Here is a 22,138-nt window from a genome sequence, read left to right on the forward strand (position 1 = left end):
TCTCTCTCACACACACACAGGCAAAGCATCTGCATCACGGCTGGAGAAATGTGGAACAGCAGTGGTAGTCGTTGAAGCCAAAGCATATCAGTGGGAGTCATCGGGTGACAATGTGAGTATTTTGACAGTCTTTGTCACTATTCTTCTCTATTAGACACTTTTAGAAAATATTTAACCAAGCCCAGTTATACATGAGAAACTGATAAAATGGTGTCTCACTATACAGTATACTATCACACCTTACTCAATAACTTGTTTCATGTGAACACATGCGAGATACCTCAGCTGGAGTCAACCCAGGAAGAGACTGACACCCGGGTTGTTCTGCACCTGCTGTATGCCGCTCAACTGGGGCACAAGGTGGCTGTGCTGAGGACTCCAGACACAGACATTTTCTTCATCCTCCTACACCACGGCCAATCCGTCCCGCTGACCATCTACGTCGACATTGGGACCGAAAAGCACAGGCGGATCCTAAATTTCAGCGGACTGACAGAATGTAAGGGGGCAGACTATTACGGCCTGTACGTCTTCACAGGGGAGGACGTTACAAGTGCCTTTAGAGGCAAAGGGAAGGTTGGGCCTCTGAAAAAGCTGCAGAGTAATCCACCATTACCATTAAAGTACCATGCAGCCTCCAGTGAGTTTTAGTCAGATATTCTGTAGCATGTAATGGGAATGAATGCTGAACATAGGTATTGATACATTGTGACTTTATAATACTATGATTATTTATGTCCTCAGAAAACTTGGTGATCAGTGGTCTGTGTGGTGGAGGACATCGAGGCATTTTTACATGTGTAATGTATGGCCAGGCCCGCGAAAAATCTGTGAACGTGTCGTGCGCAGCATCATGCTGAAAAAAATTTATTGGAGAGGATGAGACGCTTACCACCAGATCCAAGGTGGATCTGTCCCGACTCCCGCCTTGCAGAGACAACCTGGTCCCACACATCAACCGTGTCAACCACCGTCTGGCCATCTACAAGAGAGCAGCCACACCGATAATCTGGTGTCCAAAGCCCCATGATCCTGGCCAAGGCTGGGAAAAGACTGAAGAGGGAACCCTGGAACCAGTGTGTTGTGGACCTATCCTCCCCACTTCACTCACTGACTTGCTGGAGGAAACAGTCGAGGAGATGGATGGAGATGGTGAAGAAGACAAATAGCAAGAGATTGATTATGAAGAATAGACATCATTGCCCTTGACCTTTTGACCTTTGATCAGAATCACTTTTTTTCTATTTAAGTTTATTGTAATGGGGATTTGTTATACCCTATATATCCGCAGATTTGACTATACGAGTGGTTTTCTGTTTTGTTTCAATAAATATAATACCGATATAACAGTTTGAATAACTTATTGTGGTATATGTTCATTTGGACCATCATGACAATATTTCAAGTAGGGATCAACATTTGCTCATTAGACATGTTAAAGACTAAAAGTTAGAACGCATATCAAAAGGGTCCATAGAAGTTCCAGTTATCCAATGTCACTGATTTATTTTACATTTTTTTGTGTTTATTTGAGTTTTAATGCACCATAGGCTACATCATCTATGACAATCCTCATATCTATCAATTCCTCATGCAAAGACGAAGAGAAAATGGGGTGGATTTTGTCTGTAGGATGTAGGCCTATTGTTCAGATTCTATGTAGATTTAAAGTTTTATTTTTTCACAGCCGAAAATCAAGCACAGACACAAAAGATGATCCAAAAAAACACATACTGTATGGGACAATCATTTGTGGGAACATCAAAATTCCTTTACTAGACACCTTAAGGATTACAAAAAACTAGGTTAAAAAATATATACCTTTCGGGTGCAGGTGACCCCCCCCCCCCCCCCCTTTCCTACTGTACACAGAAGAACGTGATTGGGTGGCTTTAAGGGCGCGAAATGAGGATTCTAAATGTTGTGATTGAAGAACACTGTTTGCTGCATCCCTACCACCACAACACAGAGCAAGCGAGGACTCGGGGAACAGCATCCTTACATGAGCCATTGGTTTCATTGTGAAGGTTGGTGATTTTGAACTTAAATAAACATTGTCAACTTCGCCTTTAAACTTTGTTTGTTTACTAGGGTTTAACCAAAATGCTTACAATATCGAGTTAACCGTTAACTAACCTTACCTTGGCATTCTAGCTGATGTTAACGTTAAGTTAATCGTCCTATGTCCCCTGTTACTAATTTAGAGAAATCATACCACGGTACAGTATGTGGTGTTAGCTTCATACCATCATACTTTGAGTAGAGGAGTTCATATATTATTTTTGCCATTTTCTTTCTCACAAGTTAAAGTTAACTTGAGCAGAGTAACGTTAACTTAGCTTTCTACATTAGAGTTTTCAACTGAAACATTCCTAAACCTCCCCTGCACGGGTTTAGAATGCTAACTTACGGTTAGCTAATGTTCACGCTAGTTTTCTGAGGAGAAAGTGCAAATTGATGCTAGTTGTAGAGCTACTGTAATGTTCGTTAAATGCTGCTTAGTGCTCTGTCAAAGGAAGTGTCCATAGGATATTCATAGAAAAGGAATTATGACAATATGAAGTAACAGTCAAAAGTACAGTAATATTTAAACACATAACATTGTTTTGCATTATACTGTTTAGAGCAGGTCAGTGTTTTTTGTTCCAAGGACCCCTTTTGTTGGAGATTTTTTTTGAGGATCCCCTCATAGAAAATCACAGAATGGTCGCACTCCAAAAGTCTTTCTTTCTTGCTTGCTTTTATTCCGTTGCTAGACTTTTGGAGTGCGATCATTCTGTGATTTTCTGTGAGTTCCCTGGATCAAGCACACACAAGAGAACAAACGGGAGAGCGCGGTGTTTGCAAAGAAGAAGATCCCCTCATAGCCATAACAATTACACATGCTTTTTGTATTTTCTGAAGTTGTGGCCAGGTCCACTAGGGTGACCACCTGCTAATAAGGCCAAGGGGGAGGAAGGATGGTGAACTTGCATGTTAACGTTAGTAAAGGCAGGCGCGGGGGGGGGGGGGGGGGGGAGTGTTCTGGGACTAGGTAACGTTAACGTTCGCTGTAATGTTGTATGATAAAGCCACATTTAGGTTTGACTTCCTCCGCAATTACTTTGTTGTATGGAATAAAATAACACTGTATTTGTCAATAACAGACTTAATTTTGTTGTATATGTGCTTTGGGAATATTTCAGCCACCACTTGCACTTGGCCTAAAGTAGGCTACCGCAGTGGATAGCTAACGTTAACACTCTATCAAATATGTCTAATGAAATCTCTGATAACAGATCAGTCCACAGCAATGAATTGTATGCTTTGTGTGGTAATGATAGGTAGATGTTTGGTAGCCTATTTGTAGGCTACTGCTAGGTCCATGATTTCCAGTGAATAGCCTAACGTTACAAACATCATTCAAACACTGCTGAAGTAAAGTAAATGTGTGTAACCGGTCGCGTATGTAACTCTTCTCGACTTATACTTTGTTAAATTTAACATTCCCACCATTTACATGAGAAAACCATGTTAACAAATGACCTACGACGGACCTTACACATAGGGAGAGGGGGGTGTAAGTTAGTGTGTAATTTAAGTCATAGTGTTACGTTGAAACTATTTAGCCTGGTGCAACCCGATACATTTTAGTAGCTCGTAAACTTCAACGTACTGTAGTGCCAGTTTACGTTGCGTGACACAGTCTCAATAATTTGCGGGACGCATGAATTGGGCTTCAAACGCTGTGCGCGCACTCGCTATGCGGGACGAGTGGTAATCCTACCACTATCCCATGTTTTTTGTCTGATTGTAACTTAGTCTTTTGTTAATTTTGGATTTTGCATCACTTGACATTAACTGACTCAAACATTTCTGCACATTCATCACCTAGCTGGCTAACAAATAAGCCTAGATAAGCAGTAACGTTAGTAGGAATGGTTCTTTATGACCTAAGAGAAGTTAAATGTTAATGTGGGTAGGAGCAAATAAACCTCAACTTTATAAACAGGAAACATTGACAGCATTTGTGGCTCTCAATAGTTTTAAGTGTTAAGTTATTCTTAACATTTATTTTATTATATAACTTTTACTTTTGTGCTATAATTGTAACCGTACATACTATTTAAAGAGAGTTTTTTTTTCTCACCAGCTTTTTACATGTGACAGCAAAGCCAGAAAAAGACATCCAACCATGAGTTCATCTGATGAGGTAAATTAAGTATTGAAGTAGTAGGTTTAACACCTTACTGCTAAAGCAAGTTTCACTATCTCTTTCTGCAATCATGCACTCACAGTCACTCTCTCACACACTCAATCAGTGAGTCATACTGTATGTGGTCCCATCCTAGGAGTGTTTTGATGAGCTCAAAGTGTACTTCACCCAGACGGAGTGGGCTCAGCTGGCCAAATGCGAGAAGGTGCGCTACAGGAACATGAAGAGGAACCACCTGGTCATGCTGGCCATAGGTTGTGATTACACCACAGTATCGATTTTAAACCAGAGCTGTACTGAGCCTTTAAAGGCCCCCAAAAGAGTTTTGTAAAGTTTTGTTTGCCTTAACATAGCATTTCCAAAATCATTTTGATGGCACATAAACTCGGGGTGAACTAGGGCGACTATATCCGCATTTCCCTTTTTGGAAAAAGTCAAAGGCTGTAGTCTCTCTCCTGATAATTTAACACACCCTTAGAAAGTGTTATAGTATTTCCAGTTTGTGCATTATATCAACTTTGTTTTGAGGTAGATAATGGAAACATGGAATAGGCTAGATAGAAATTGAATGGAGAACATCTAGAGAACATCCTAAATTCTTCTCCACCCTCCACATACACACACACACACACACACACACACACACAGAAGATTATGGCTAAATGACATGTTTCTATTTCATATATTTTGGAATTCATATAAAGATTATATATTTTGATAATGATTCATAGTAGATTATTACTAGTAGGTAAGAATATTTAGTAAATTGAATACTTCATATTGATTTTTAATCTATTACACTTAGGCATATCATTAATGTGATGTGTAGGTCTAATTGAGTGCACATTTGTGGTGTCTAGGTCTAATTGTACGGAAGCGTATTGCTGCCACACTAAAATAAGTAAAAAGGCTCAGTATCACATAATTACGTTTAAACATAATTAAGTTTCTTGTTATAACAATATCTTTTTCATGTTTTAAGAAGATATGTATCACGTTATTACATGAATATATCATGTTATTTCAAGATAATGATATTTTCACGTTATAACGTGAAAATATCATGTTATTTCAAGATATGATATTTTCACATTTTTACAAGATATTTATCACATTATTACATGAAATTATCAGGTTATTTCAAGATAATGAAACTAAACGAAACAAGAGGCAAAAATGGGCTATGCTCGTTTACACGACTCAATCAAATTCTATTTTATGCTCGGTTTAAGACATGGTGAGATTCTCATTATTGAACACGGTGGATGATATTGTTATAGCCTATGCGAACACCCAAGCATTGTCCAGAATATTCTGCACCAGCCTAGCGGAGTGGCAATCGGGAGAGTCGGGAGGATTCCCGGTGGGGCCGGGCTGATTACTGTAGTGTGATCTCAAAAAGCGCATGCTATTGCTGTTTGAATATTTTCTTTGCTGTGCTCTCCAGCAGCCTGCACTGTGCGACTGCAGCGCTTCACTTCTCACTCCCCGCGTCCTTCCCCACAGCCCTGGAATAACTGAGATGACCTGACATGCAGGCTACAGAGCCAGAGCACTCTATACATTCACCCACATTGCGTGAAGATTCTCATATTTATCAAAGCCCTTTCTCCCTCTTGCGTCAAGTTAGTGAAAGTTTTATTTATTGTGTTGATAAGAACATGAAGCAGAACAATCAGGCTGTGTTTGAGCAGGCTACTCCTGCACAGAACGTCCATGTAAAAAACATGATAAATATCTTGTAAAAACGTGAAAAAATCATATCTTGAAATAACATGATATTTTCATGTTATAACGTGAAAATATCATTATCTAGAAATAACGTGATAATTTCATGTAATAACGTGATACATATCTTGTTAAAACGTAAAAAAGATATTGTTATAACAAGAAACTTTTTACGTAATGACGTAATACTGAGCCTTTTTATTTATTTTAGTGTGGCAGCAATACGCTTCCGTATAATTGAGTGCCTGAAATACGTGAAAGTAATTAGCCTTCAGTCTAACAGTTTTAGGCTAGTGAAAAATAGTTGAGCATAGTACGTAAGGATATGTGGATGCAATTCATTGTGTTTTTTGTGTCATTAGATAAAATAAATGTTCAAAAAAATAACAAGTCGAAGAAAATTTTTCTGGGATCATAAAAGAGATCAGTGACTCACAATGTTCCTTTATGATTTTGGTGAGCAGTACTCAAATGACATGACGTGAGCTAGCGAGATAGTTAGCAAGTAACTCCAGATGTAAACATTTGCCAATAGGTTGCGTAGCCTATTTCTGAAATGTCATTAAACCCAACAGTAGGCCTAAATGAACTAAATCTCATATGTATCGCTGTATTTAGCATGACAGCTGCTGTTTGAAAGTGTGTGAGGAGGAAAGACGCAGGCTAGGGGAGCCGAGGCACTAGAAACATGTGCCTTGTTGTGAACACGCATCTTACTGCAAAACAACACTGTCATGCTTAAAAGTATCAATAATAAAATTAGGAATTGTGATATGTTTAATTTCAGGGTATTGCTGTGCAGGGTTTTTTTTGGGGGGGGGCTGATATAAACTATTGTTGACAGTGTCTCGTTCTTGTTCTTCTGCCAAGACAAGCAGCACTTTCAGTTGAGGGTACCATCGGTGTTACTTTGTTTTGGTTCCGTTCGAGCTGCGCTAATATGTCTATGGTACCGGATGTACGTTTTTATGAGTGTCAACGGAAAGGCAGTGTAGGAGAGCCTTCACGATTTATTAACCGTGACGTTTCACACCGTGGTTAATAGTAAAACTGCTTTACCGTGATATCCCTAGTCTATGGCATAGTCCGTCTGTGTTTTGCCATTTTACACACAGCCGTCTCACTTCACACACTTCTACACAGATTTGTGTGTGTGTGTGTCGGGGGGTCATCTGCTGTGTGCTCTTGTCCAAACTTGCCCTTTGTTTCTTTCCACCTGTCTATTACATCTCTCTCTCTCTTTCTCTCTCACGCTCTCTCTCCCTCTCTCTTTCTCTCTCCCTCTCTCTCCCTCTCTCTCTCTCTCTCTTTCCCTCTCTCTCTCTCTCTCTCTCTCTCTCTCTCTCTCTCTCCCCCTCCTCAGGGCTGTCCTCCCCTCCTCCTGCCTTCATGAGACGGGGTCGTACCAGGAAGGAGGCGTCGGCCAGAGCGCCCCCTGCTGACAGCAGCGACTCAGATGAAGAGTGGACACCCAGCCTGGAGAGGAGGCCTCCAGGTACACACACACACACACACACACACACCCAGTCTGGAGAGGAGGCCTCCAGGTACACACACACACACACACACACACACACACACACACAGTCTGGAGAGGAGGCCTCCAGGTACACACACACACACACACACAGTCTGGAGAGGAGGCCTCCAGGTACACACACACACACACACACACGCACACACACACCCAGTCTGGAGAGGAGGCCTCCAGGTACACACACACACACACACACACACACACACACACACACCCAGTCTGGAGAGGAGGCCTCCAGGTACACACACACACACACACACACACACACCCAGTCTGGAGAGGAGGACTCCAGGTACACACACACACACACACACAGTCTGGAGAGGAGGCCTCCAGGTACACACACACACACACACACACACACACACACACACACACACACCCAGTCTGGAGAGGAGGCCTCCAGGTACACACACACACACACACACACACACACACAGTCTGGAGAGGAGGCCTCCAGGTACACACACACACACACACACACACACACACACGCACGCACACACACACCCAGTCTGGAGAGGAGGCCTCCAGTACACACACACACACACACACACACACACACACACACACAGTCTGGAGAGGAGGCCTACAGGTACACACACACACACACACACACACACACACACACACACACCCAGTCTGGAGAGGAGGCCTCCAGGTACACACACACACACACACACACAGTCTGGAGAGGAGGCCTCCAGGTACACACACACACACACACACACACACCCAGTCTGGAGAGGAGGCCTCCAGGTACACACACACACACAGTCTGGAGAGGAGGCCTCCAGGTCAACTTACAGCATGAACATAGTATAGATAGATAGATAGATAGATAGGTAGTGTATATAGATACTTTATTGATCCCCATGGGGAAATTCAAGGCCATGTTTGAAACAGCTGATTCCTCCTCTCCAGCTCCTCGTGCCTTCAGAGCTCCTGTCAGAGTCGCCCCTGTAAGGCGTCCTCAGCCCTCCGCTGCTGCCCCAACAGCTCAGGTGAACACCGAGACGTTTCTGCCCATGCTAATTACAGTAGATAGGGAACAATCATACGTTGTGAAATAAAATGTGAAATAGAAAAGGAATATGCTCCACCACAGTTTACAGTTTTTATGTAATGATGATTAAAGGACACCTGTCTGTGTCTGTTTCCTGTGCCTGTATTAGTTTGTTGTTTCTTCTTCGTACAGCCAAGCAGTCAGGAGACTTCACAACTGATCAGCAATGACAGCAAGACTTTTCCGACAGTCAGGAAAGGCAGTCAGACTTCTCACACAATCAGAAATAGAAACCGCAGCTCTCAACCAATCAGCAGCGATGCACAGTGTCCTCAGGCCTTAGAAGCGGATCCCACAGAACAGGCTATGGAGAAAGAGGGAAAAAAACAGGTCTCGTAAAACATACACATTCACTAACACACACACACCAGGGTTCCCACGGGTCATGGAATTTCTGGAATATGGAATTTTGGAAAGTCAATTCCAGACATGGAAAGTCAGGGACTTATTATAATTTTGGGGGTAAAGTCATGGAATATCAGGGAATTGTGTTGCAGCAGTTTTAAAATGAACTTGGCAAATACATTAACACATATATTTCTACTCAGAATTGGTGTATATCTGGTTATTAGCTTTACTGCGTGCTTGAGTAGTTGTGATTAGCCCAATTATTATTCAATGTCCATTTATTCATCTGTTGCTTTAAAAAAATAAAAGATTATTGAACGCTACGCGACTGTTAGGAAATCTTTGGTCGGTATATTGTACCCTTCATTATATAGTAGGTCATGGAAATTCAGTTTTTTTATTAGGTAAAGTCAGAAGTCATGGAATTTTACATTTCACTTGGAGTGGGAACGCTGACACATAGAGAAAGAGAGAGAGAGAGAGAGAGAGAGAGAGAGAGAGAGGGGGCAGGAATGTAGAAGGCAAAACAAGCAAGCACACATCACTCAACACAATTGAGGCAAATTAATGAATGTATTTTTTCTTGAATTTAATAAAAGTCAAAAAAGGAAGTTTGTTTGGCACTGCTGTTTATCAGGTCCCTGTTACAAAGAGAGACTGTGTGGAGACTGTGGCTGGACAGGCAGGAAGAGAGCAAAAGCCAGCAGCAAAGAGACCTGGTGAGAGGGTTTACAGAGGAGAGATAACAATGTTTACAGTTTTATTAAACAGTAAAGGCAAACAAGCAGTGGTGTCTATGTGGTACGCAGGACTACGCCGTATACCCACTTAAAAAGCATTACCATCTCAGTATACCCACTTAAAATAGGCAAGGACACGTATTAAACATTTGGGGTTGATCACAGTATACCCACTACGGCTAACTAATACATCACAGTATATCCACTACAGCTAACTAATACATCACAGTATACCCACTACAGCTAACTAATACATCACAGTATATCCACTACAGCTAACTAATACATCACAGTATATCCACTACAGCTAACTAATACATCACAGTATATCCACTACAGCTAACTAATACATCACAGTATACCCACTACAGCTAACTAATACATCACAGTAAATCCACTACAGCTAACTAATACATCACAGTATATCCACTACAGCTAACTAATACATCACAGTATACCCACTACAGCTAACTAGACTACACCACTGCAAATAAGTAAAAAAGTTTGTTGTGTGTGTGTTAGGTTTGTCAAAAGGAGAGTGGTTGAAACAGCAGAGAGATCAACCGGAGAGCTACAGACGTGGAGGCAGTCTGCGGAACAGACCCAGAGTGAGCTATACAGAGGAAGACGAGCCAAAGGATGAAGATTACCTGTGTGAGCCGACATTTTCTTTTTCAAGATCCTTTTTGACAGCCTGCCGTTCTGTGACGTATATTTCAGTGTAGCATGTCTATCTACACACCATTTCATTTCTAATCTTTCAAGATGGCAGGCCTATTCTTCTCCGCAGTGACACCTATTATATGTATTTATACAGCCTATAAATTGTGCCTCTTGTCTCCAACTCAAGTATACTTTATAATGCTTTATTACACAGCTCTTCAGAGTGCTGCAGAAAGTTCCATTTACATAAATGGGCCTTCCTAACGTTCGGGCCTATGTAAAATCTATATCATCACCGGCAAAGTATATGATCACCTCTGTCAATGGCAACGGCTTGATTAACGTCTTTCATATCCCTCCGCAAAACGTCTGTTCGCTTATTGCAATGGAATTTCATTGAAAGGGAAAGTAAGCTAGTTGCCACGCAAAACACCTGAAACTGTCAAGTTCTATCTGTGTGGCGAACTGTTTATTTTGTCAGCGGAAGACACGAAACAGTAGCAAAATCATTTTTAAAGATCCATTGTGTTAGGTTTCTTTTCTCGTTTTGGCAAGTAGCCATGTAATAAGCAGGATAATGTATTGTCCGCCAGTAATTATCAGAAAATAAGTCCCTTCAGGTCGAAAGCAAAACCCCTCCGCTGCGCGTCGGGGTTCTGTTCTCCCTGTCGGGACTTATTTTCTGTTAATTACCAGCGGACAATACATCCCTTACATGACGCCTCACCTGGAGCGCAATAACCACTGCGTCAGGTAGAACAGCTCCTCAAAGGTTGATCTGCTGACTACTTCACCATTTTCAGCCATTTTGATATGTTTTCACAGCTGCTCTGTTCTTTTACAACAGAACGATTGTGGTCGCATCACAGTGTAAAATGAATGACCTCAGAGTTGTTCCTTTTCTCTGCAGACTGCGAGGACTGCGAGTCTTTCTACATTGATGAGTGTGGGGTCCACGGCCCCCCAAACTTCACCCCCGACACCCCAGCTCCTGTAGGGGTCCCAGACCGAGCCAGGCTCACCCTGCCGCCCGGCCTGGAGGTCAGAACGTCCAACATCCCAAACGCAGGTCTGGGGGTGTTCAACCAGGGCCACGCGGTACCCAGAGGGGCCCATTTTGGCCCCTATGACGGGGAGGTGATCGGCAGGGATGAGGCCGTGGAGAGTGGATACTCCTGGGTGGTGAGTGAACTAATGACAAGCCAAACTAGATGCACCGCAAAACGGTACAAAATAGGACCGCCGCTGTGCAGTCCTGCACATTCTCTCCGCAAAAATAAATCACGCTTGTCAATTTGTCTTCATCTCCTACTCCATCCCATACTATGTAAATGAGTGTGTGTATGTGTGTGTTTGCTTTTGTGCATTATGTGTGGGTGTGCGTGCGTGCCTGTGTGTGTGCATTTGCTTGCGTGCGTGCATGCATATGCCTGCATGTCTACTGTGTGTGTATGTGTGTGCGTGTGTCTTAATGTATGTGTGTGTGTTTAAGTGTGTGTGTGTGCATGCGTGAGTGTGTGTATACCTGTGTGTGTGTCTGTGCTTGTGTGCATGTTTGTGTGTTTGTGTTAATGTGTGTGTGTGCATGTATCTTTTTTTTTTATTATTATTATTAAGCTTTATTTGTATAGCACCTTTCATACACAGAATGCAGCTCAAAGTGCTTTACATTTGAAGCATGTAACACAATGATAGTCAGTCAGTCATTATCAATCACTTTTCTTTGCTGTTTATGATCTACTCAGCAACATATCAAAAATATAGAAAATGACGTCATAAGACTGGCAGCCTTAACCCTCTTACCCCCCACAAGCACGCCATATGGCAACTGTGGCAAGGAAAAACTCCCATATTCCAGGAAGAAACCTTGAGCAGAACCTGACTTAATAGGGGGAGCCCATCTGCTTCTGGCTGGCTGCGCCCTCCAATAGTAGCAGATGTAGAATAATCTGAAAATGTAGTCTGCAGGATAAGATGAGTTAACTAAAAGCTTTCCTGTACAGGTATGTTTTCAGATCTTTTTTAAAAATATTTACTGAACTCGCCTGCTTGATGTACAGAGGCAGGGTGTTCCATAGTTTGGGGGCATAATGGATAAACGCAGCTTCTCCACTTTGTTTGTGGAGCACTTTGGGTACGATTAAAAGATTAGAATTGGATGATCTAAGTTTCCTTTGTGGTTGATAAGATATTAAAAGCTCAGAGATATATGAAGGTGCTATGCCATTCAGAGCTTTGTAAGTAATTAACATAACCTTAAAATCAATTCTATAGGAAATAGGGAGCCAGTGCAGTTCAGCCAACACAGGGGTGATGTGTTCTCTCTTCTTGGTCTTAGTTAAAAGTCTAGCCGCAGAGTTCTGTATGAGTGCCAATTTCTTTAGATGTTTTTTGGGAAGACCAGTGAAAAGTGCATTGCAGTAGTCTAACCTGCTAGTGATAAAGGCGTGAATTAGTTTTTCTGCATCTTGTTGAGTTAAAAAGGGCCGCACTTTGGCAATGTTTCTCAAGTGGAAATAGGCTGTCTGAGTAACTTTACTGATATGGGGCTTAAAACTTAACTCTGCATCTAAGATGACACCGAGGCTTGTTACTTTTGGTTTAACCTGGTGTGCCAAGTTCCCCAGATTACTAAGAATAATATCTCGCTTTAGTTTTGGTCCAACCAGAAGTACCTCTGTTTTGTCATCATTTAGTTTCAAAAAGTTTTTGCTCATCCACTGATTAATGGAGGTTAGGCATGCAGTGAGGGAGCAAAGGCCATCTGGGTTAGTTGGCTCTACAGAAATATACAATTGGGTATCATCTGCGTAGCTGTGGAAGTTTACATTATGCTGACTTATGACGTTTCCCAATGGAAGCATATATAGAGAAAATAGCAGGGGACCAAGGCAGCTCCCCTGGGCCACACCAAAAGGCAAGTCATGTTTTTCAGATACATGATCTCCTAGACTGATATAAAAATCTCTGCCAGTAATGTAGGTTTGAAACCAGTTTAGAGCATTATCAGAGAGACCCACCCACTTCGCAAGGCGGTGAATTAGGATGCTATGATCAATGGTGTCAAATGCCGCACTCAAATCCAGAAGAATAAGGATTGAGACTTTGTTTGAGTCAGTAGCTAGTCTGAGATCATTGACTATTTTTACTAGAGCCGTTTCTGTGCTGTGATTTGATCTAAAACCTGATTGGAATTTTTCAAGGATACTGTTTTCGTTGAGGAAGGTATTTAACTGATTACAAACAACTTTTTCAAGTACTTTGCTCAAAAACGATAGATTTGATATAGGCCTGTAGTTGCTCAGATTGGTATGGTCAAGATTTGACTTTTTAAGTAAAGGTTTCACAACAGCGGTTTTAAAAGCAGTTGGAAATATACCTGTTTCTAATGAGGTATTTATTACCTTGAGAAAAAAGGGAGCTAAGCTATCATATACTTTTTTGAGGAATGTAGTAGGGATTGGATCTAAAACACATGTTGAGGAGCCGGTTTGAGTTATAATTTTACCAAGCTCAGATTGAGTAATAGTGCTAAAGGACCTTAATTTTGGGGGGCTGTTTTTGGGTGTACTATCAAACATATTACTTGTGTTACCAATAGCCTCCCTTATAGAAATGACTTTGTTTTTGAAGAAGTCTGCAAATTCTTCGCATCTTAGAGAGGATGCCTGACTGAGTGTATCAAAAGGTGTTTGATGCAATAGCCTATCAATGGTAGAGAACAACACCCTAGAGTTTCCACTGTTTTCAGCAATTACCTTAGAGAAGTGGTTCCTCCTCTCATTCCAATACATTCAATAGCTCTATTATAATTTGCTATTTTTTCTTTTAGAATGGCACGGTGAACCTGTAACTTAGTTTTTCTCCATGTTCGCTCAGCTTTTCTACATGATCTTTTTAGATCATGGATATTTTCGTTCATCCAAGGTGTCAGTTTGCTACAGGGCCTTTTTTTAGTCTTTAAGGGTGCCACTCTGTCAAGCAGAGCGCCTAATTCACGATTGAGAGCCTCTACCATTTGATCAATGGGATGATGTAAAATATCTAAATTTATGGAGTCTATAAGAGCTATGAACTGCTGTTCTGCTCTAATGTCCAAGAGTCGCGATTTGATTGCAATTTCGGGATGAATTTTTGGAGTATGTAGTACTATATTAAAAGATACACAATGATGATCAGACATATTTATATCATTTACTGATAAGTCTGTGACTTCTATCCCTCTAGAAATGACTAGATCGAGGGTGTTGCCAAGGTTGTGGGTGGGTCCTGTAACATGCTGCTTTAGCTCTAAACTGTCCAACACATTAAGGAATTTACTGGCTTTAGCATCAGTTGTCTTATTGACATGAATATTGAAGTCGCCATTTACAATTATCCGATCATAGCTAGTGATGATGAGCGACATAAGTTCAGAAAACTGGTCGAGAAAGCCAGTCCATAGTTTAGGAGGGCGGTATAAGGTTAATAGAAGTACAGCTGGGTCAGCCTTCAGAGTGAGGGCAATATACTCAAAGGAAGCGAATTCGCCAAAGTTGACTCTAGTGCAACTATATTAGTTTGAGAGAATGGAGGCAATTCCACCACCTCGTTTGCCTTGTCTAATTGAGTGGAAGAAATTATAATTTGGGGGACAAGTCTCAACAAGAACAGCTTCGCTGTCTGAAGTCAGCCAGGTTTCAACAAGAAACAGAAAATCCAATTTTTTTTCACTAATAAAATCATTGATTGCAAAGGTTTTGGTAGTAAGTGCACCTATATTTAGTAAACCCATGTTAGCTGAAAATGCCTCTGGCTTTTGAGGAATATGCTGAGGTATGGAAAGAATATTTGTTAGGTTTTTAGTTTTAAATTTGTCTTTTCTTTTTACTATACGTTGGGTAGAAATCAACGTTGGAATAGGACCATAAGCATAAGTCATGCTATTGCATGACGCAGCTTGATCTATGGTAGTAGTATTGTATGTTACCCTGCAGAAAACATTCTCAGACCCATCCACATGTATAATGCCATTCGAATCAATACCTGGGGGGCGTGAATCTGTAATATTTTCTACAGAATGTCAATGCCTCAGTGTGGACGCTATGTTGTCAGAGAGTAGCCTGGCTCCATGTTGATTTGGGTGGAGACCATCACGCTTCAGCATACTGGGCCTCTCCCAGAACAAGCCCCAGTTGTTGACATAGGGGATGCTTAGGGAAGCGCAGTAGCGTTTGAGCCAGGTGTGGAGATCGAACAGTCTGGACCATCTCTCAGCACCTTTTCTGTAGGTAGGGAGAGGCCCAGAGATGACAAAGCGTTTTTCTGTGCCCATCAGAGTGGTGATGAGAGTTTTGTAGTTTTCCTGCAGTGCTACTGACTGCTTATCTCTGATGTCGTTCGTGCACACGTGTACGATGATGTTGTCGACCTTGGTGTGGCAGGCCAGGATGCTTGGGAGTTTCTGCTGGATGTCAAGGACCTTGGCACCAGGGAAGCAGTAGACCTTGGAGGGACCGCTACATGATGGGGGAATGCAGAGGTCTCTAACCATGGAACTGCCGATGACCAGGGTGGAGGTTGATGAGGTCCGGGGAGGAGGGGGTCGGGGGGGGCGCCGACTTTGAGGAGGGACCAGGATGGTTGTCTCGGGGCAGGAGGGGCTCCTCATCCTCGGTCAGAATGGCATAGCGATTTTCCAGTCGTATAGGTTGGGCTGGGCCTGAGTGCCGTCCGGACCGTCTGCCGTGCTTGTGATGCTTGCTTCTACGCCATCTTTATGTGTGTGTTTGCGTGTGTTCATGAGTGCGTGTGTGTGTGCATGTGTACTGTACAGTCACTAAATATACACATACGTATATTAATTTATTGTATAGATCCCCATACACAAAACTTGGCATGCATTCAGAGGGTGTCATAATGATCCTACACTTCAAATTCCATGCAGTTTTGAACCTGTCAGCCAAAGATACAGTACCTGCGATTACAATGCCTTGTTTTGCTTTTTCGATTTTTAACTAGGTGGCGCTATACATTAAATGAGTGGTTATGGGATGGGTTGTCATGGCCCCTGGAGGCCAACATACAAAACAATTAGTCATCCTAAGCCAGGGGTACTGCATAGGCAGACTGTGGTCCGTATCCAGACCCAAACAACATTCAATACGGACCGTCACCAAGCCTTATTGCTGCCTCTTTCCATGTTTAGTTCATCTGAATTGAAACAGGTGACTTGAAATGTTTCCACAGATATACAAGAGTCGCCACACAGATGAGTACATCGACGCCAAGAGAGAAACTCACTCCAACTGGATGAGGTTACGTCCTTTACTTCTCTTAACGCTTTCACTTGTAGGTGCAGTCTGCAATTCTATTCAAATACAGTTTCAAATTCAGTAAAATTGCTTCTCACAGTCCTCTAGCTGTCCGATGTGACGACATTCCAGCCAATCAACACATTGCCTCAGGAGCACTGTCTAGTCTGTCCCTGTTTTCTGCAGTTCACATTCTATTCTTCTGATGATATGCCAGTGATATAAACTATTTATTTCAACAGCTTTAGATACTGTGCTGTATAACTAGTATTAAAAACTATCCAATTTCTCCATCAGGTATGTGAACTGTGCTCGTGATGGTGAGGAGCAGAACCTGGTGGCGTTTCAGTACAGAGGGGGGATTTTATACCGCTGCTGCAAGCCCATCGTCCCAGGAGAGGAGCTGCTTGTCTGGTATGGAGAGGACTACGCCAGAGACCTGGGCATCAGCTTTGACTATCTGTGGGACATCAAGAGCAGCGGCAAAGGTAGCAGCAGCAGAACAGTCACTGCTAACAACTTACCTTCATCTGCTGTGAACACAAAGAAGCTCACATATGCCATCTAGCCCAGCCTCATCTAGTGAGATCACATCATCCTTCCTACAACAGAGGGTTAGATGAGGTCACCACCACTGCACTCAACTACTCTCATTGACGTGTTTATCCTAGAGTTTTGTACAGCAGCGGTACTGTCATGTGCCGGCAGTAGGTAACCAAGCAAAATAACCACTTAAACAACAGAACCATCAACAGATTCCAGGCATTTGCTCTGAAAAAAGATGACAATCACAAAGCATGGTTGTTGCATGGTCATGACTTTCAAAATAACAACAAAACAATTTAAAGATGACATTGGCTGTTTAATTGCTTTAACAGTGTGCAAGTAAATGTTGTTATATTACTGATCATGTGAAGATTTTGCAGTGCTGCTCCGCTGTTGAATACATTGTAGAGGAAACACTGCATTGTGGCCAGAATTTTACACAAAGCAAACAACTCAGCTTAACCTGCTGTCAAAGTATTTGGATGTAAATGAACGTGGTGGTTAATGAGCAGTTATATTTCCACATCCAACTGAAGGACATGAAACCCTGATGAGTGTCCTCCTGTATCTGTAATAAGATTATGTTATTGTTAGTAAATAATTGTCTAAGTTTGAAGATTGTGTCCGTAAGGATTATTGGAGAAATGATTAAAATGATTTTTACAGTTTCATGTTTACCTTTCTGTTTCTCTTTTCGTTTTCTCTTTTAGAGGCGACAGCGTCTCAGGTGTTTTCCTGCTCCCTGTGTCCGTTTTCCTACACGGCTCAGATCTACCTGCACAAGCACATCAAGAGGAGCCACGTGGACGAGTATGTGCGACTGCTGAGGTCTGGAGAGATCAGATCAGAGACGCTGGCACCCTCCACAATCAGCAGCAGCAACCACAACACACAACAGAACTCAGCAACCGGTAAAGTCACACATCCCCATTCAAAACAGAGAGGAGCAATTGACCAGAGAGGTCACCCCTGCACTCAGTGTGGCAAGAGCTTCACTCGAGAGGGAAGTCTCAAACTACACCAGCGCACTCACACAGGAGAGAGGCCGTACCGCTGCACTCAGTGTGGCAAGAGCTTCACTCGAGAGGGAAGTCTCAAACTACACCAGCGCACTCACACAGGAGAGAGGCCGTACCGCTGCACTCAGTGTGGCAAGAGCTTCACTCGAGAGGGAAGTCTCAAACTACACCAGCGCACTCACACAGGAGAGAGGCCGTACCGCTGCACTCAGTGTGGCAAGAGCTTCACTCAAGAGGGAAGTCTCAAACTACACCAGCGCACTCACACAGGAGAGAGGCCGTACCGCTGCACTCAGTGTGGCAAGAGCTTCACTCAAGAGGGAAGTCTCAAACTACACCAGCGCACTCACACAGGAGAGAGGCCGTACCGCTGCACTCAGTGTGGCAAGAGCTTCACTCGAGAGGGAAGTCTCAAACTACACCAGCGCACTCACACAGGAGAGAGGCCGTACCGCTGCACTCAGTGTGGCAAGAGCTTCACTGGACAGCATGATCTCAAACGTCACCAGCGCACTCACACAGGAGAGAGGCCGTACCACTGCACTCAGTGTGGCAAGAGCTTCACTTATTCAGGGTCATTAAAGACACATCAATGCACTCACTGGAAAGAGCAGTAACTTTACTTTTGGTGAAACAAGAAGTTTTTTCTTAGCAAAAGCTTCTCTTGCCCTTAAAGAAATAACAGTAATGGTAATAAATTATTTTTTTATTATTTTCTTAGTTGAGAACACTCACAGTTTTAAAGACTTTGAACTCCAGTATTTTGGTGTTGTGACAAGAAGCATGTGACATATCTGAAATAAATGTACTTTTATATTCTGGAGAGGCTTCATATGACCAACAGTTTTAACTTTCTTGAATGATTGTTATTGTTTTTAATGCTGAAATATAATTGTTTTAAGGGCATGTAAATACATTGTGTGTATGTTGTGTATGTATTGAGAATCTATATTAATATTTTTCAAGGAACCTACATGAAGGAATTCCATGTACATTTTGGTGAAATTATATACACCAAGTCGATCAAATATCACAAGAAAGCAAGGATATTATAGCTCTAGTATTGATTCACATTGCATGCATGCAGAAGTCTGTAGTAACCCATTAGCAAACAAGCTGAACTGCGGACAATTATACTTAACATTCCCTTCATGTAAAGTTTACAGAGCTGGCGTTGGAAGTTCCTGATTAGGCAACTCCAGGCTGTAGCGATGAGCTGTCTGAATGTTTCATGCTGTATTTCATATAATTGTGTGAGTGTGGGTAGTAATTGTTAAAAGGTTAAATTGTCGATCATCAATTATTATTGTAATGAATAAAGGATATATGTCTTATATTTGTCTCATGAATCATAATACATTGTAAACAACTTACAGAAAAACCCAAACAAATAGCAGTCAAGTACAACACCTGAGAAGTCAATGCAATGAATGGATTAGCTGCCTTCTTTATGGACATGAACCAGTGAAGGTTTTTATATCAAATACCAACTCATAAACTTGATATTTAGACGGTTTGTATTTTTAAAAAAAAGAAGAGGCAGAATTCCCCCATCTCTATTGGTCAATGTGACTAGTATACAGGTAATTGTTCTGTCCGCCCTGTAAAACAGTGAGCACAGGCTACAATGGATCAGTTCCCATGGAAACTAATGGGCTCCAGTGGGAACTGTTCCTCCCGGTAGAACTCTTCCCATTCTGGGCTTTATGGAAAAGGGATCCTCCTCTTCTAGAGAACTCTGGGTTCCATTCTGGGCTTTATGAAAAAGCGATCCTCCTCTTCTAGATAACTCTTCCATTCTGGGCTTTATGGAAAAGGGATCCTCCTCTTCTAGATAACTCTTCCATTCTGGGCTTTATGAAAAAAGGGATCCTCCTCTTCTAGATAACTCTTCCATTCTGGGCGTTATGGAAAAGGGATCCTCCTCTTCCTGTCGTGTCTCTAGTGTTTCATTCCCTGTGAGGGACAGTGTTCATAGTCAGTGGCACCTGTTATATCTGTAATATCAGTAATATCTTAAAACTAATGTGTTCACCGAAATAACTGAAAATGCTAAAACTACTACATGCTGCTGTGTTCAGAGGGTTATCTTGTCACCACCACCACTAGAAATGTGCTGGTCTGTGCTGTGTTGTACATCCTGACTCTGGGATGATGGTCTGCCTATTAATCCCAACACTGGAGTCTACCTGCTCTGGGATGATGGTCTGCCTATTACTCCCAACACTGGAGTCTACCTGCCTGGGTAACATTGTTGAACTTATTAATGCCACACAAAGCCATCATGTAATGTGTGTGTGTGAAATGAGTAATGCACTGAAACTAAACTAAACACCATGGCTAAATACCATGCTGAGTAATGCACTGAAACTAAACTAAACACCATGACTAAATACCATGCTGAGTAATGCACTGAAACTAAACTAAACACCATGCTGAGTAATGCACTGAAACTAAACTAAACACCATGACTAAATACCATGCTGAGTAATGCACTGAAACTAAACTAAACACCATGACTAAATACCATGCTGAGTAATGCACTGAAACTAAACTAAACACCATGACTAAATACCATGCTGAGTAATGCACTGAAACTAAACTAAACACCATGCTGAGTAATGCACTGAAACTAAACTAAACACCATGACTAAACACCATGACTAAACACCATGACTAAACACCATGGCTAAAACACCATGACTAAATACCATGCTGAGTAATGCACTGAAACTAAACTAAACACCATGGCTAAACACCATGACTAAACACCATGGCTAAACACCATGACTAAATACCATGCTGAGTAATGCACTGAAACTAAACTAAACACCATGACTAAACACCATGGCTAAACACTAAACACCATGGCTAAACACCATGGCTAAACACTAAACACCATGGCTAAACACCATGGCTAAACACTAAACACCATGGCTAAACACCATGACTAAATACCATGCTGAGTAATGCACTGAAACTAAACTAAACACCATGACTAAACACCATGGCTAAACACCATGGCTAAACACTAAACCACCATGGCTAAACACCATGGCAATTGTGTGGCATTATGGACGTTGGAATTGCCCTTTGCAGTTTTAAAGCAGTCCACTGATGTGCATGATTTCACTGATTGCTTTGGTGTCAAATGTTCAACAACAATACCATAAAAATAAGAATGATAATGGTTTTATATGTGTGTGTGTTTGTGTGTGTGTGTGTGTGCCTGTCTGTGTGTGTGAGTGTGTGTGTGTGTGTGTGTGTGTTCATTACAGATCCATCAATATAAGAGGAAGCGTTGTCTAAGCGTTGGTCTAAGCGTTGATGAAAAGCCCTGCTGTGAAGAGAGAGGTCAGTGGGATGGAGTTAAATGAACAAGCTGACACAACAATGTCACACACACACAATCTCTCTCTCTCACACACACACAGGCACACACACACACCACAACGCAATTTTCTCTCTCTCTCACACACACAGGCACACACACACACACAATCTCTCTCCTCTCACACACACACACACGCACCACACACACACAATCTCTCTCTCTCTCTCCTCTCTCTCTCTCTCTCTCTCTCTCTCTCTCTCTCACACACACACACACACACAATCTCTCTCTCTCCCACACACACAGGCACACACACACATGCAATCTCTCTCACACACCACACACACGCAAAACACAACCACACACACACACACGCACACGCACACTCTCACACACACACAGGCACACAACACACACACACACACACACACACACACACAGACACACACACACAATCTCTTTCTCTCTCTCTCTCTCACACACACACACACAAACACACACTCACACACACACACACACACACACACAATCTCTCTCTCTCACACACACACACACACACACACACACACACACACACACACACAGCTGAGTAATAAAGAGGGGAGTGAGTGGGAGAGAGGCTAGCAGGTTCCGAATAAGCCGCCACACGGAGACCAAAGGGAATGTGGT

General features: G+C 42.2%; 1 protein-coding gene and 1 long non-coding RNA gene across 5 annotated transcripts; one reads left to right on the forward strand and one right to left on the reverse strand.

Annotated features, from left to right (window-relative positions):
- Positions 1–1,925: 1,925 nt before the first annotated feature.
- LOC121685057 (histone-lysine N-methyltransferase PRDM9-like) lies at positions 1,926–19,469 on the forward strand. Of its 4 annotated transcripts, none has more exons than XM_042065319.1 (12): positions 1,926–2,027; positions 4,133–4,192; positions 4,332–4,449; positions 7,287–7,418; positions 8,385–8,464; positions 8,659–8,856; positions 9,512–9,593; positions 10,137–10,268; positions 11,188–11,459; positions 16,506–16,573; positions 16,868–17,058; positions 17,827–19,469. In XM_042065319.1, exons 2-12 carry the CDS (start codon positions 4,175–4,177, stop codon positions 18,750–18,752), a joined length of 2,217 nt encoding a protein of 738 aa, XP_041921253.1. In that variant the 5' UTR covers positions 1,926–2,027; positions 4,133–4,174; the 3' UTR covers positions 18,753–19,469. The 4 variants fall into 4 exon arrangements, with proteins under 4 accessions (XP_041921253.1, XP_041921255.1, XP_041921254.1 ...); XM_042065320.1 differs by having other exon boundaries at positions 2,007–2,027; positions 4,332–4,400; XM_042065321.1 differs by lacking the exon at positions 4,332–4,449 and having other exon boundaries at positions 1,994–2,027.
- Positions 3,342–9,134, reverse strand: LOC121685080. Its single transcript, XR_006023258.1, has 3 exons — positions 9,057–9,134; positions 3,798–3,802; positions 3,342–3,353 (listed from the first exon to the last, which is right to left on the reverse strand). It is a non-coding gene; the product is annotated as an uncharacterized LOC121685080 (long non-coding RNA).
- Positions 19,470–22,138: the final 2,669 nt, after the last annotated feature.

This window comes from Alosa sapidissima, chromosome 16 (genome assembly GCF_018492685.1).
Source record: "Alosa sapidissima isolate fAloSap1 chromosome 16, fAloSap1.pri, whole genome shotgun sequence".
Lineage (NCBI taxonomy): Eukaryota > Metazoa > Chordata > Actinopteri > Clupeiformes > Clupeidae > Alosa > Alosa sapidissima.